The 17,312-nt window shown below is 36.6% G+C and overlaps 1 protein-coding gene across 6 annotated transcripts in view; it reads left to right on the forward strand.

Moving 5' to 3' along the window:
* Positions 1–5,572: 5,572 nt before the first annotated feature.
* The window catches only part of KTN1 (kinectin 1), an 80,511-nt gene continuing 68,771 nt past the window's right edge, over positions 5,573–17,312 (forward strand). For 4 of the 6 annotated variants that reach the window (XM_052646799.1, XM_052646800.1, XM_052646801.1 and 1 more), the window contains exons 1-4: positions 5,573–6,095; positions 9,215–9,352; positions 10,728–10,898; positions 14,698–14,828. In XM_052646799.1, coding sequence (XP_052502759.1) covers positions 5,573–6,095; positions 9,215–9,352; positions 10,728–10,898; positions 14,698–14,828 — 963 coding nt within the window. The remainder of the gene's footprint in view (positions 6,096–9,214; positions 9,353–10,727; positions 10,899–14,697; positions 14,829–17,312) is intronic. The other 2 variants (XM_052646802.1, XM_052646803.1) reach the window with 1 other exon arrangement.

Below are 17,312 nucleotides of genomic sequence, written 5' to 3' on the forward strand. Positions count from 1 at the left end.
ACAAGGCAAAACTTTTTGGGTTTGATACTAGGAAGGAGGGGCAACTGGACCTCGTAGAAAGTCAGTCCTTTTGGTTTCCCGATTTAGAGTCTGCCATGGCTTTTTACTGCTAGTTTTGTCTGCTTGGTTGACTGCTAACCTTCTGTATCTGGTTATAGTTTATATTTCTCAAAATCATATCTAGAACTCCCAGACAAAAACTTACTCCTATATTCTTGAACTTGACATGTGATTTCATAGTTTACAGATTTCTTCCAAGCTGGAAACATTGGTGTTGTCTTAGATTCCTTCCTAACTTTCACCATCCTCTAATCTCCATTGACTTAATTCACTCTATCAGATCTATTTAGCCTATTGAAATAGTCATTTTAATTGGTTTCCTTGCACTTGTGTTAACCTATCCATTGGATTTTATGAATTTGTGGGGGAGAAAGTGGTCTCCCTGTCCTATTCCTCTGCCATCTTAGGACCGCCCCTGGATTTTAAATTTTGATTGTAAATTGTTTGTAGAAGTCCTAATCGATTCATATCTACCTAGTTACTTTTGATAGTTTCTATTTTTCACTCATTCCCCAGTTTCCTCTTAGTTACTTTATGTGTGTAGGTTGTAATCTATATCTAGTAATTCAGGTATCTTAAATCTTTAGGGATGTGATCCCTTAGTTTATTTCTGTTGCCTCTTGCTCATGGTGGCTTATCTTGTGTTCTGTCATTTTGTGTTATGGGCTCTTATCTGAATGACAGTATTTGGGAATCTTGAGCTTCCTGGGTTGAGGGAGCAATCCAGCAAAGAAGATGTGTATTCATTTTTGTCACATGCACTATGGGTACCACCAACTTGGGACCGCTTATATATTTTGTCTTGGCATTTCCAGGATCATATAAGTAGTTTGGACTTTAGCTTTGTGTAAGAAGAGACCCCTGAAACCAAGTCAGAATTGGGACCAAAAGTCAAAGGGAATGTGATAATATGGAAGAAATTAGCATTGGTGACTTTTGCTGTTATCTCATAATCTGAGCCTCTGCTTGTCTCCATGTTTTTCTATTAATAACTCAACAAATGTACGTTGAATTGCTACTATGGACTTAGATAGTATGGACTTTGATACCTGATTCCTATCATCTTGAGTTAAATTAATTCTGTCTCAACTTCTTCTCCTTCCCGTTTCTTTCACTTTTAAGTTGGCCACCCCCGCCCCACTACTTCCTTTAAAAATCTTTCTGTCTTTCATCTTTTCCCTGTATTTCTCTGAATTTCATTCCCAGATCCTTCTTGCCACCTTTCCCCCTGCTTTGTATTACTCCTCTATCTATGGGTATAATGTAAAACTGGAGTACAGAATGAAGCAGGGAAAAGGCTAATAGAGTTTTGCCAAGAGAACGCACTGGTCATAGCAAACACCCTCTTCTAACAACACAAGAGAAGATTCTACACATGGACATCACCACATGGTCAATACCAAAATCAGATTGATTATATTCTTTGCAGCCAAAGATGGAGAAGCTCTATACAGTCAGCAAAAACAAGACCGGGAGCTGACTGTAACTCAGATCCTGAACTCCTTATTGCCAACTTCAGATTGAAATTGAAGAAAGTAGGGAAAACCACTAGACCATGCAGGTATGACCTAAATCAAATCCCTTATGATTATACAGTGGAAGTGAGAAATAGATTCAAGGGACTAGATCTGATAGAGTTTCTGAAGAACTATGGACAGAGGTTTGTGACATTGGACAAGAGACAGGGATCAAGACCATCCCCAAGAAAAGGAAATGCCAAAAAGCAAAATGGCTGTCTGAGGAGGCCTTACAAACAGCTGTGAAAAGAAAAGAAGCGAAAAGCAAAGGAGAAAAGGAAAGATATAAGCATCTGAATGCAGAGTTCCAAAGAATAGCAAGGAGAGGTAAGAAAGCCTTCCTCAGTGATCAGTGCAGAGAAATAGGGGAAAACAATAGGATGGGAACAACTAGAGATCTCTTCAAGAAAATTAGAGATACCAATGGAACATTTCATGCAAAGATGGGCTCGATAAAGGACAGAAATGGTATGGACCTAACAGAAGCAGAAGATATTAAGAAGAGGTGACAAGAATACACAGAAGAACTGTACAAAAAAGATCTTCATGACCCAGATAATCACGATGGTGTGATCCCTCACCTAGAGCCAGACATCCTGGAATGTGAAGTCAAGTGGGCCTTAGAAAGCATCACTACAAACAAAGCTAGTGGAGGTGATGGAATTTCAGTTGAGCTATTTCAAATCCTGAAAGATGATGCTGTGAAAGTGCTGCACTCAGTATGCCAGCAAATTTGGAAAACTCAGCAGTGGTCACAGGACTAGAAAAGGTCAGTTTTCATTCCAATCCCAAAGAAAGGCAATGCCAAAGAATGCTGAAACTGCGCACAATTGCACTCATCTCACATGCTATCAAAGTAATGCTCAAAATTCTCCAAGCCAGGCTTCAGCAATACATGAACTGTGAACTTCCAGAGGTTCAAGCTGGTTTTAGAAAAGGCAGAGGAACCAGAGATCAAATTGCCAACATCCACTGGATCATGGAAAAAGCAAGAGAGTTCCAGAAAAACATCTATTTCTGCTTTATTGACTATGCCAAAGCCTTTGACTGTGTGGATCACAAGAAACTGTGGAAAATTCTGAAAGAGATGGGAATACCAGACCACCTAATCTGCCTCTTGAGAAACCTATATGCAGGTCAGGAAGCAACAGTTAGAACTGGACATGGAACAACAGACTGGTTCCAAATAGGAAAAGGAGTACGTCAAGGCTGTATATTGTCACCCTGCTTATTTAACTTCTATGCAGAGTACATCATGAGAAATGCCACGTTGGATGAAGCACGAAGTGGAATCAGGATTGCTGGGAGAAATATCAATAACCTCAGATATGCAGATGACACCACCCTTATGGCAGAAAGTGAAGAGGAACTAAAGAGCCTCTTGATGAAAGCGAAAGAGGAGAGTGAAAAAGTTGGCTTAAAGCGCAACATTCAGAAATCTAAGATCATGGCATCTGGTCCCATCACTTCATGGGAAATAGATGGGGAAACAGTGGAAACAGTGAGAGACTTTGTTTTTTTGGGGCTCCAAAATTTCTGCAGATGGTGACTGCATCCATGAAGTTAAAAGACGCTTACTCCTTGGAAGGAAAGTTATCACCAACCTAGACAGCATATTCAAAAGCAGAGACATTGCTTTGCCAACAAAGGTCCATCTAGTCAAGGCTATGGTTTTTCTAGTGGTCATATAGGGATGTCAGAGTTGGACCATAAAGAAAGGTGAGCACCAAAGAATTGATGCTTTTGAGCTATGGTGTTGGAGAAGGCTCTTAAGAGTCCCTTAGACTGCAAGGAGATCCAACCAGTCCATTCTAAAGGAGATCAGACCTGAGTGTTCATTGGAAGGACTGATGTTGAAGCTGAAACTGTAATATTTGGCCACCTGATGTGAAGAACTGACTAATTTGAAAAGACCCTGATATTGGAAAAGATTGAAGGCACGAGGAGAAGGGGGACGACAGAGGATGAGATGGTTGGATGGCATCACTGACTCAATGAACATGAGTTTGAGTAAACTCTGGGAATTGGTAATGGACAGGGAGGCCTGGCGTGCTGCAGTCCCTCGGGTGGCAAAGAGTCAGACACGACTAGGCGACTGAACTGAACTGTGGTATATTAATCACTACTATAGTTCTTATTCATTTTGCCATTTTTAAACAAGGGGTTGAAAACTTTGAGTTCCTCTTAAACTAACAAATTGTAAAGTATTAAGGCAAGTGAGACTGCACCCATGATTATTGCACAGTTCTTTACCTTTTCATCTTAATGACCCATTATTATACATGAGATATTTTGATCATGCAAGTAAAATTATGATTTTTATTATTCAGTATTTAATTGAATTTAGTAGTCTCAGTATTTACAGTTTTAACAGCAATATTTTATTGAGTTGATACTTGTTAATTCAACCCATTCTGATGTTATGTATTTAGTCTCAGCTTTTCTTATTATATGTAATGTTGCCCTGAACATCTTTGCATATGTTTTTCTTTGTATATGTCTTGGGATAAAGCATCAGGAATATTGGATTAAAGCAATGCAAACATTTTCTTGACTTTAAATTTGCCTTGGTGTTTTGGTTGAACTCCTCTTAGATGTTCCAGAAAGAGAGCTCAAATGAAGGGGCATTGAATTGTATGAAGGGAATCTCCTGAAAATCTAAAGACTGAAATCATGATTCTTCCAGCCTCATATGAGACCTAGAAAAGGGAGCTAGAAAAATCATCAGGAATCTGTGTTGCAGAGTTTCTGTGGTCTCATGGCCTCTCTTCTCTGAAGGTTTGCTTCTTTATCTGCTTCGTCATAGATTTTGTCTCCTAAGAAAGACCTATGCTGCGTGGACTGGAGCTTGCTATTCATCAAAAACCTTCTGACTTTGATTTGACATTTTCCCAGCATTTTGGCTACTGCTCAGTGTCTTAGCCTCTCTTCTTTCCTCAAAGCAAAAATCCATAGAGTTCTAACTCATCATTTAGTCCTTTTTCTCCCCTAACCTAACCCTCAGCCAAAATTGAATGGGCTTTGTAGCCTGTGGATGGTAATATTAAACAAAATCCAAATGTAAAACATGTTTTAAAAATAATTTTTGGTTGACCAGTGACACTTAGGCATAATAAAATCTGTCTAATAAATAAAAAATTTTGGATAGTTCATTAATTATTAGAGAAGAACAATTCTATATAAGTTTCTTTTTAGTATTTTGTTAGCCTGTGATTCACTTTCCGCTTCATCTTGATAAATATTTCTCTTAGTAGTCCAGGGTTATATTAATATCATTTAAATTTTGCTTAAATTATTGCAATAGAATGGGATTACCAATTTTGTTTTTGAAGTATAACTTTTTTGCAGTAAGAGGTACCTTGGAAAAAAATCAAGAGAAGCAACTTATTTGTAATTTATTTTAGTGCCAAATGACATTTCCTAACATTTTGATTTTTACTTTATTTTCATATTCTTGATGGATCCTACCATATCATGAGGCAATGGTTAGCTGAAATAAAGGTGCTCACAGCTCAGTGAAGGAGTGAACTCCCTTTATTTTCTTTGCTATTAAGAGTGTGTACTTTCAGTGACTATCTAGAGTGTTAATAGTTAATGCCTCTTTATTCCATATATAGTATATTCATGAACATTGTACAGTAAGAGAAAAACTAAATAGTGATAGTATCAAAAGTGGATATTTTGGAGAAAAATGAATGGCTCCTTTTTTTTCTGTTAGAATCTTTTCACATGGTTGAAAAATAGAAGGATGTCTTACATTCCTAGTTAGCAAAAAAATTTTTTTTACAGTATATAGTATATTTGAACTGTAAAGTAATCAAGTATGTGATTTAAAAAAACTAACCTGTTTAGATTTGTAGATCAGGTTAAATCTGAATATCTGTTGAAAGAACAGAGGTTTTGTGTGTTTAATTTTTATAAAACTGACCCAGGTTTTTGTTTTTTCTTTTTTCCCCCACATTTAGGCTTTATAGGATCACATTAACAAAAGCACCATGGAGTTTTATGAGTCAACATATTTTATTGTTCTTATTCCTTCAGTGGTTATTACAGTAATTTTCCTCTTCTTCTGGCTTTTCATGAAAGAAACATTATATGATGAAGTTCTTGCAAAACAGAAAAGAGAGCAAAAGCTTATTCCTACCAAAACCGATAAAAAGAAGGCAGAAAAGAAAAAGAATAAAAAGAAAGAAATCCAAAATGGAAACCTCCATGAATCTGATTCTGAGAGTGTACCCCGGGACTTTAAATTATCTGATGCCTTGGCTGTAGAAGATGAGCAAGTTGTACCTGTTCCATTGAACGTGGTTGAAAGTCCAAGTAGTGTTAGAGAAAGAAAGAAGAAGGAAAAGAAACACAAGCCTGTACTAGAAGAGCAGGTCACCAAAGAAAGTGATGTATCAAAGATTCCATGCAAAAAAGTAGAACCTGTCCCAGTTACTAAACAGCCGACTCCCCCCTCAGAAGCAGCTGCCTCAAAGAAGAAACCAGGGCAAAAGAAGCCTAAAAATGGAAGCGGTATTGTAATCTATTAAACTTTATTGCATGATTCTATTTGTTTTAATAACTTTAATAGGGTTTGAAGTTAGATACTTTAAGTGTGCACACATGCTAAATATTGAGTTTGAAATCGAGATCATTATCCTTTTCATTATTTGTTTTCATTAAATGTTGCTAGAAAGAGTTAGTATTGATCATAAAACAGCATTGAAAGCTAAATTTCACATTACACATATGGAAAAGGCCTTAAGTGGAAATATATAAAACGTGTTTTACTAAAACCACTAAAGACCTATAAATATCAGTAGTTAGAAGCTTTTACATTTATTTCAACCAATACTTTCTAATCAGTGTGATAAGAATTAAAGATGAGAAGAGAAATCAGGTATCATTTTCATCCTTGATTGATTTACTTTGCAAACATTTATCAGACATCTGTTCTGTGTTAGTCACTATATAGGTGCTAGGACTACGGCGGTAGAGTGCATTTCCCAGGTAGTCACATGCAAGCTGTATACACAAGCTGAAACACGTTATTATGATATAAAAAGTGTAGTATAATGGGCTGGATATGTCTCAGTCAGTATAGGAGTACTAAAGTGGGTCACTTAGAGCATGTAATACCTAAAATTAATCTGAAGTGTTGAATAAATATTAGCTAGTTTTTCTTGGTGAATAGGGTGTTCTAAGGAGAAGGGTTAACAGATGCAAAGGGAAGGACATGAGAAATGGTGTGCTGATAGGTGAGGCTGTGAATTGTTTGCTCTGTGTGAAAGGACTTGTGTTTACCATTAAGTTGCTTCTGTATCTTAACTTGTGGAGTGTTAAGTTATCGTTATATTGGATTTTAAGTATTTACCTGCCAGCTATGTCAAGCATGGCACTAGAGAAATAAGAGTAGAGGGGAGAGGAGGACATGTGAGCCAATAATGAAATATGACTCACGTAAGAAAAATACAAAGTATAGAGGTAGTACAGAAGCCGAAACAACTGGTACGTACAGGAGCCGTGGGCCGAAAGCTCTGGAGAGGAGGCAGTGCCTGAACGGGGTTTGCAAAATGAGTCAGTTCATCAGGGAAGTAGTGGGATTTTATTCCTCACTGGCAGAAGATCATGCATAAAGGAATAAAAGTGCGAGAATGCAGGGTGCTGTTGTGGCCTGCAGTGGGAGGTAGGGGATGGTAGGAAACACAATTGAAAAGGTGATGGAGTGGATAGATTATGATGATTTTTGTGTACAGAGCTAAATAGGTGGGATGTTATAGTTTGGCCATTGTTGAGGATTTTCAAACAGGTTAGTTTCCATTGACAGATTTACATTTTAGAAGGGTATTTTTGGCAGACCTTGGGAAAAGGAGTTTCATAGGGCAGTGTTTGATGTAGGCAGACTTGTTAAGAGAGTATTGTTTTCCAAAGTTAAGCTGAAGGACTGAACTGTGGTAGTGACAGAGGAAGTAGAAAGGGGATTAGAGAGATCTGCAAAGCAGAAGTGACATGGCTAACCTTGTTGGATAGGATATGGCAGATAAAAAGGAGGAAGCAGGATTAAAGATGATTTCCAAGTTCTAAGTTAGGTCAGGGTTGGCAAACTGCAACCTGGGAGCCAGATCTGGCCTGTTTCTCGTTTTTTATAGCTCATGAGCCAAGAATGGTTTTTATGTTTCTAATAGGTTAAAAATAAAAGAAGAGTAATATTGTGTTCAATGTGGAAATGATATGAAATTGAAACCTCTGTGTCTTAAATCAAGTTTTTTTAAATGCAACAATACTCCTGTGTTAACGTCTGTTTGTGGCTGGCCCTCACAATGCAATAGCAGGTGAATAGTTGTGATAAAGTCTAAATGGCCCACAAAACCTTTACTGTCTGTTCAGACCTTTATAGGAAAGATTAACCAACCTTTTATTGGTAGATGTTGATAGCACTAAGAGGCAGTACTGAGGAGAGAGTGGATGTGGATGGAGAGGAGAAGGCTTTCAGTTTGCGTTTTTGGTGCCTGTTTGGGGGCTGTTCACATAGGGAGCAAGTCAGGATGCAGTAGGAAATTTAGGTACAGAGGCATAAGGCCAGAATACAGATTCAGAAGCCTTAAGCATGAAGGTAGTAGTTGATGTCATGGTTGTAGAGAAGATTATTCAAGGGATGTATTTAAAACGAGAACACAGCCCTGAAAAATACTAGATATAAGGTATTCAGTAGGAACAGCTTACAAAGAAGACTGCAAAGGAATATTCCAAGTGTAAGAAAAGAATTGTTATGGAAGCTGAATTTTAAATTTTATTTATTTCATTGTGGTAAAATAAGTATATAAAAAATTTTACCATTTTAACCATTTTTAAGTGTATAGTTCTGTGGCATTAAGTACACTCACAGTCTTGAACAGTCATCACCACCAGCCATCTCAAGAACTTTTCATCTTTCCCAACTAAAATTCTGTACCCATTAAGCACTAATTTCCCACTCTTCCCTCCCCCTAGTTCTTGGCAAGCAACATTCTACATTCTGTGTCTATGAATTTGACTGCTCTAGGTACTACATATAAGGGAAATCGTACAATGATGGTCCTTTTGTGACTGGCTTATTTCACTTAGCCTAATGGAAAGGAGAGAAATTTAAGGAGGTAGAGACCAATAGTTTGAAATGCTGAATAGAAGTTAAATAAGGATTAAGGGATATTATTGATAGAATCAGGCATTTGGGACACTAGGGACCTGAGTAAAGTTTTTTATGAATATAATGGAAGAGATAAAAATCAGGTTGCAATTAGTTGAGAAATGATTGGTAGAAAAGAAAGTACAGACTGTTCTTTTGTCAATATAAGAAGGAAATGGGTGTGGGAGGCTAGGGATTACAGTGGTGGGAAGGGTTTTATTTTTTAAGATAAGAGATTTGACAATGCCTATAAGCTGAGTAGGGTTAGGAGTGGCTGAGAAATGGGATATAAAAGGAGTACTAGGAATCCTGATGAAGTTAAAGAGCAGGTGTAGCAGAGCAAGAAAGCTAGAATGATAAGTGAGAGAATTGTGTATCAGAGTTTAAAATTTTGGTGGTAAAGCATTCTGGGAAGTATTCATTAATAAATTTTTTACTGATGTGTTCATTGTTTGCTACTATGATTTTTCATTTATTTTTAATAAAGACGATCAGGATAAAAAGGTGGAATCTCTTACGGCCCCTTCAAAAAAGCAAGAATCATTACCTCTGCATCAAGAAACTAAACAAGAAACTGGATCGGGAAAGAAGAAAGTTTCATCAAAGAAGCAAAAGACTGAAAATGGTGAAACATGTAGATACGTATTTTATAGCTACTAATTCTAGAGAAGTCTACTAGGACAGGGACCCTAGAGACCTCACATGCTCCTTAATTCTCAGCTTAATGTGTATATTAACACCTTTAGTACTAAAACAAGTCCAGGGTGCTTTGACAGATGGGCAGGGTATAAGTTTGTGGTGAAAACCTTAATCTGAAATTTAAAAAAGACAAAGTATTTATAAATATTCTCATTCTTAAGTGAGCTTTGAAAATAATGTAAATAACATACAAGCTCTATAGAAGAAAAGTTTTCCTGAAATATATGTACTTTCAATATCATGTAAAGATCATACTTGAGAAAACTATCTAGATTTATCATTACCCTGCATTCCTAATCATTAAATGTAATGTGCATGTATATATGAGAAGCATCCAGTTAAACGTGATGTAGCAGTTTTTATTCTCAGTTGTCCACAAAATGTCTTAGCTATGAAATTTATATAGATTAAATAGTAATTTTTATAATATTGGGCTGTGATAGCAACCTGTGCTAGAAAATTGGAAAGGGAAAAGGTGAAATTCTGTTATTTGCATTAAAATTATGGTCTATCAAGCAATCAGGTATAGAAAAAATCACGCCAGTATTTGATAATATCAAATATTTATTACAGATTTTAAATAAAAGAACTGTATGTGCCTCCAAGTTTTTTTTTTTTTTTTAAAGTAGGTATATAGAGAGATTTCCATATGGGTGTGGAAGTTTGTGTCTCTAACCAACAAATATCAGAATACTACTTAAACTCTTACAGTTCTTCACATTAAAGCTAGAAACTAAGAAAGCTTCCTACCTTCACTTTTAATGTTGTTTTGGAAGTTTTAACTAATGTAGTAAGATGTGCCGTGTAAATTAGAGACGTAACTATTAGAAATGAGAAGATATCTGCAAGGAACAATGGCTGTTGTTTTTGTATCTAGCAAGTAAAAAAATCAGTTAAGAATTGTCAGTTGGAATGAGGTCAATAAAGTACCAACATACATAGAAATTAATAATTTTCCTTGAGCACTAGTTAAATGTGAATGGATTCTTAATTAAATCGGAAGAAACATGAGATCGAACCAAAACATATAAGAATGTATAAGAAGAAATTTTCAGATATTGTTAGAAGAGATGTGTGATACACTGTAGATAACCTAAGTGATATGCTGTAAAATAATATTGAATGGATATTTCTTAATTTGAAGAGTGTGTTGACTTGTTAAAAAGGATAAATAGGAATTTGAAGCCAAATTGAGCTGGTAATAACTGCATTCATCATGAAACTTAATTGTGCTTACATGTTATTTTCTTACTCCATTATAAAAAACCTTGTGTAATTATGATTTGTAACTTAAATTGCAGTTTTGGTAGATGAACCCCTTATTCATGCAACAACTTATATTCCTCTGATGGATAATGCTGATTCAAATCCTATGGTGGATAAGAGAGAGGTTATTGATCTGATTAAACCTGACCAAGTAGAAGTAATCCAGAAAGCAGGGGCTAAAAAACTGAAGATTGAAACTGACAAAGGTAATGTATACAAAATGCAACAGCCTGTTGTATTGAAAAAACATGTTTTTGAGTTCTTATGGAGTGAGTGCATTTTCTCATAGAATCAATGAATTCCAGAAGGCTAATAGAGTCTTTGTGGTAAAGGATTTATTGGTAGTTTTCTAATCCAGTCCTCTCAGTTTTATAGAGCTGGACATTGAACCTTGACTTGCCTAAAGTCTCGTAGCTGTTTGCTGTCTGATAATCTTTTCCCTACTTTTATTGTCTCAGAGTTTTCTGTGTTAATTCACAGAAAACTATTATTATTTTGGCCCATGTGGCTTGTGGGATCTTAGTTTCCTGACCAGGGACTGAACCTAGTCCCACGGCAGAGAAAGTCCTGAGTCTTAACAGCTGGACTGCCAGGGAACTCCCTATTATTTTTTTTTTTAATAGTATTTTTTTTTTTTTTTTTTTAAGAGCAGTTTAAGTTCATAGAAAATTGAGTGAAAAGTATAGAGTTCCCATATACCCCTTGTTCCCATACATGCCCACAACTGTCTTTTTAAACTTATGATATGATAGTATACATGATAGAATGCCATTCTCCCATATCATCCCACCCTCTCCCTCTCCCTCTGAGTCCAAAAGTCCGTTATACACAGCTGCGTCTTTTTTCCTGTCTTGCATACAGGGTCGTCATTGCCATCTTTCTAAATTCCATATATATGTGTTAGTATACTGTATTGGTGTTTTTCTTTCTGGCTTACTTCACTCTGTATAATCGGCTCCAGTTTCATCCATCTCATCAGAACTGATTCAAATGAATTCTTTTTAACGGCTGAATAATACTCCATTGTGTATATGTACCACAGCTTTCTTATCCATTCATCTGCTGATGGACATCTAGGTTGTTTCCATGTCCTGGCTATTATAAACAGTGCTGCGATGAACATTGGGGTACGTGTGTCTCTTTCAATTCTGGTTTCCTCGGTGTGTATGCCCAGCAGTGGGATTGCTGGGTCATAAGGGAGTTCTATTTGCAATTTTTTAAGGAATCTCCACACTGTTCTCCATAGTGGCTGTACTAGTTTGCATTCCCACCAACAGTGTAGGAGGGTTCCCTTTTCTCCACACCCTCTCCAGCATTTATTGCTTGCAGATTTTTGGATCGCAGCCATTCTGACTGGTGTGAAGTGGTACCTCATTGTGGTTTTGATTTGCATTTCTCTGATAATGAGTGATGTTGAGCATCTTTTCATGTGTTTGTTAGCCATCTGTATGTCTTCTTTGGAGAAATGTCTATTTAGTTCTTTGGCCCATTTTTTGATTGGGTCATTTATTTTTCTGGAATTGAGCTGCATAAGTTGCTTGTATATTTTTGAGATTAGTTGTTTGTCAGTTGCTTCATTTGCTATTATTTTCTCCCATTCAGAAGGCTGTCTTTTCACCTTGCTGATATTTTCCTTTGTTGTGCAGAAGCTTTTAATTTTAATTAGATCCCATTTGTTTATTTTTGCTTTTATTTCCAGAATTCTGGGAGGTGGATCATAGAGGATCCTGCTGTGATTTATGTCTGAGAGTGTTTTGCCTATGTTCTCCTCTAGGAGTTTTATAGTTTCTGGTCTTACATTTAGATCTTTAATCCATTTTGAGTTTATTTTTGTGTGCGGTGTTAGAAAGTGATCTAGTTTCATTCTTTTACAAGTGGTTGACCAGTTTTCCCAGCACCACTTGTTAAAGAGATTGTCTTTACTCCATTGTATATTCTTGCCTCCTTTGTCAAAGATAAGGTGTCCATATGTGTGTGGATTTATCTCTGGGCTTTCTATTTTGTTCCATTGATCTACATGTCTGTCTTTGTGCCAGTACCATACTGTTTTGATGACTGTGGCTTTGTAGTAGAGCCTGAAGTCAGGCAAGTTGATTCCTCCAGTTCCATTCTTATTTCTCAAGATTGCTTTGGCAATTCGAGGTTTTTTGTATTTCCATACAAATCTTGAAATTATTTGTTCTAGTTCTGTGAAAAATATGGCTGGTAGCTTGATAGGGATTGCATTGAATTTGTAAATTGCTTTGGGTAGTATACTCATTTTCACTATATTGATTCTTCCAATCCATGAACATGGTATATTTCTCCATCTATTAGTGTCCTCTTTGATTTCTTTCATCAGTGTTTTATAGTTTTCTATATATAGGTCTTTAGTTTCTTTAGGTAGATATATTCCTAAGTATTCTATCATGTATACTATCATGTAAGAATTGAATCACTAGTCTATGTCTGACGCAGGATACAGCATGCTTGGGGCTGGTGCATGGGGATGACCCACAGAGATGTTATGGGGAGGGAGGTGGAAGGGGGGTTCATGTTTGGGAACACAGGTAAGAATTAAAGATTTTAAAATTAAAAAAATAAAAAACTATTAAAAAAAAAAAATAGAAAGATGGCAATGACGACCCTGTATGCAAGACAGCAAAAGAGACACAGATGTGTATAATGGACTTTTGGACTCAGAGGGAGAGGGAGAGGGTGGGATGATTTGGGAGAATGGCACTGTAACATGTATACTATCATGTAAGAATCGAATCGCCAGTCTATGTCCGAAGCAGGATATAGCATGCTTGGGGCTGGTGCACGGTGATGACCCAGAGAGATGTTATGGGGAGGGAGGTGGGAGGGGGGTTCATGTTTGGGAACGCATGTACACCCGTGGTGGATTCATGTCAATGTATGGCAAAACCAATACAGCATTGTAAAGTAAAATAAAGTAAAAAAAAAAAAAAAAAATAATAATAAAAGAAAGGCACTGAGAAAAAAAAATAAACTTATGATATAACTGAAATATTAGAAACTCTGGGCTCCTTTGGGTCTAACAGGTGGCTGTTGCTTTTATGGAAACACAGGTGTTGTCTAATACAAGAGCCCTAGGGGAACTGAAGTGAGGTATTTGGTGCATGGATTTTTAAAATGTCAGGATTGCTTTTATATAGTTGATTTTTGTAAAATAAGCATTTTGTCAATTGTCTCTTATTTTTTTGTCTGTAAAATTTGGCTCATATGTTGTGAGTATTACAGTTAAATAAGAATATTTGTGAACATATTTAGTATAGATACTAGCAAACTAGACACTTGAATGCTTTTTTTTTCTGTGGCACTTTAATACTCTGCAGTTTGGATGCAAACCTCTATGTATTATGTATGTCTCTGAGTGTGTGTGTGGGTGCGTGTGTGCTCAATCACATCTGACTCTGCAAGCCCATAGACTGTAGCCTTCCAGGCTCCTCTGAAATTTTCAAGGCAAGAATCCTGGAACAGGTTGCCATTTCCTCCTCCAGGGGATCTTCTTGCCTCAGGGATCAAACCTGAGTCCCTTTTGTCTCCTGCACTGGCAGGTGGATTCTTTACCACTGCACCTGGGAAGCTCATACATATAATATATGTGGTAAACAAGGTCCTACTGTTTAGCTCAGGAAACTATATTCAGTGTCGCGTGATAAATCATAATGGAAGAGAATCTGGAAAAGAATCTGTATATATAACTGAATCACTTTGCTGTATGGCAGAAATTAGCATAACATTGTAAATTAACTATATACTTCAGTTTAAAAACATAGATATTCTGCAGTTTGAGCAACTTTTTAGTTAATTATTCAATATTAAAGATGATAAGCACTTTTTCCCCTCTCTTAACTGGAGCATTTATTGCTGTTTGACCTGAAATGTAAGTCTATTTTCTCTTGGTTATTGACTTTCTGGGTCAAGAATTCTTGGTGCTTTACCTTTGCTGTCTTATCACATATCTTTTAAATGTTAATTTCTTTTGTCCCCTCTTTTAAGAAAATGCTGAAGTAAAATTTAAAGATTTTCTTCTGTCCTTGAAGACTATGATGTTTTCTGAAGAAGAGGCCCTTTGTGTTGTAGACTTGCTAAAGGAAAAGTCTGGTGTGATACAGGATGCTTTAAAGAAGGTAAGCATAGTTTTGATTATGAGCCTATTTGAGAGCAGTGATTAGAAGTTCACCCAGAAAGACTTCTGCTAGAGCAATAAATTATAATCTACTCCCATCTTATACCCCAATAACAGTCACATTTAAAAGCTCTGGAATGCCTTCAGAAGTTATTTCATGTATCCATACTAATCAGATTACCTATTTAGTTCAGACAGGTATCCGAGTCATCTGAGGTTTGACAAAAATGAATTGCTTATAATAAATAAGATGATTTAGATACCTTTAAAGTCATTTGACACATGGCTGAGTTGTACCTTGCTTTGTTGTGAATGTAAACACTGAAAGCAAGGTCGGGTGATTTCTGGATAACATACGAAATGTTTTTATGATTGAAGATAGCACCATTCAAAGCATCTGGGAATCTTTTTCTTGTGTGTGTGTGAGATATTACTTTTTTAAAGTAGATGCTTTGAATGGTAAAATCATTGCTATGACTGACTAAAACTTGAAAAAAATCCATGAAGCTGCTATTTAATTTCTCATTTTATTATATTCACTATTATATCATGTGTACTATGGCATATTGCAGAAGGTGACAAGTTTAAGTGTTATTTGTGTGAGGTAAGATGACCTGGTATCTGGTGTTCAATATTAGACAGTGGACTTAACCATTCTTAGGGCTTCCTTGGTGGCCCAGACGGTGAAGTCTGCCTGCAGTGTGAGAGACCTGGGTTTGATCCCCAGGTTGAAAAGATCCTCTGGAGAAGGAAATGGCAACCCACTCCAGTATTCTTGCCTGAAAAATCCCATGAATGAGGAACCTGGTGGGCTACAGTCCATGGGATCGGAAAGAGTCAACTGAGCAACTAAAACTTTTTTTTTAAGCGCACATTCTCCTAACACTTTTCTGCTTTAAAACCTTTAGTGGCTTCCATTTTTTCTTAGACCACCCTAGTCGAAACCATCTTTTGATAACCGTCAGTATTCTCCTAGTTGATGTTTCCGTATTCCCTTGTAGCCTTCTAATCTATTTTTTCTACACAGTTCCAAGGTAACCTCTAAGGGGTAAATCAGGTTATATTGTTTACTGTTTTAAAAACATTTTGGATGCCTTTCTCTTTGCACTTAAAACACAGTCTAGATTCCTTCAAAGGCCTATGTCTGTCTATCTCTGTAGCCTTATCTCGTGATATTTTCCTCATCCTCTCATTAAAGCATACCAAATGTTCTCTTCTGTCTGGATTGTCATAAAACCCCTAAGCCCTTACGCCCAAACTTCTTCCTTTGTTTAATTCTTCCTTCAGTTTTCCATTTAAATATCATTTCCTCATTTAAGGCTAATTTGAATTCCTAGTCTAAATTATTCTCCCTCATAGACTTTCTCCTAACCATCTAAATTTTTTTGTCATAGCTTTTGTGATGACATTATGTCTATCCATATTTCCAAGTATCTGTTGACAGTGTTTTACAGATCTGTGGCATTTTACAATGTAGTATGCTTATTAGTCTCCATGTGGTGCCAGCAATGGTTCAGAGTAAAGGATGTGTTCAAGGATCCTCAGAATAAGTGTGGTAACTGTATGACTTTGTATCCAAAGTCAGATAATTCTCTTGCAAGGAACTTTGTTGCAAGTGTATATCTTAATATATCTTTAAAGAGTTCTTAGAGGTTTAAGGAAATCTCCTAGCAGGGAAGAACCTCCAGCTGAAGTTAGTTACTAACTGTTTGAAATTACTCCTTTTTAAAATTAATTGGTTCAGGTTTTTCTCTTTTGGCTAAGGCTGTGGTTGGTGGTTTATGGGTGCAAGAATAGTCATTTTATTGCTTGGGAGAGCTTTGAACTCTAGAGATCAGTCAGACTCCCCTTGATAGCTGAGAAGGAGTTGGGAATTGTTAAAGAAAATGTTTTGAAATAGAGTGAACATTTTGAAACTTTACATTTTTTCCTTTTTCTTGGAAGCTTTGGCTTTCAATTAAATCTTCTTCTGGCTTTCTCAGGGAGTGGTTCTATTCTTATCTTCAGGGACTCAGTGCCCTTGTAGAACCCCTGTATCAGGAAAAGACTAGGTGAGTTTAATTACTCTCTTTTCATGTCATAAAAATTGAGTCTTGGTCAGACCTCTTAGTAGGTTTCAAGATCCTGGATATAGGTGAATATTCACATCTAATAAAGACCACCTCAGAGAAAGGGAGAAGATAAATGCAGGAATACAAGCATAGGTGTGGGATAGAGATAGGGGAGTTAGAGGACCTGCTGACTGATTAGATATGGTGGTTAAAGAAGAGTCTAGAATGAATGTTTGTTTTTGTTCTGGAGTAACTGGGTAAATCATGGTGAGAATGGTTATTCATGAATACACTGCAGAAGAAGAGAGAGCAGAGGGTTTTGAAAATTTTTAGGGAGTTGTTTTAGGCATACTTTGGAACTTTTAAGTGGTTATAATCATTTCACAGTTGAATACGTATTTCTGTGGAGTTGAAAATAGTTTGCATTGGGAGTA

This window comes from Budorcas taxicolor, chromosome 10 (assembly GCF_023091745.1).
Source record: "Budorcas taxicolor isolate Tak-1 chromosome 10, Takin1.1, whole genome shotgun sequence".
Classification (NCBI taxonomy): Eukaryota; Metazoa; Chordata; class Mammalia; order Artiodactyla; family Bovidae; genus Budorcas; species Budorcas taxicolor.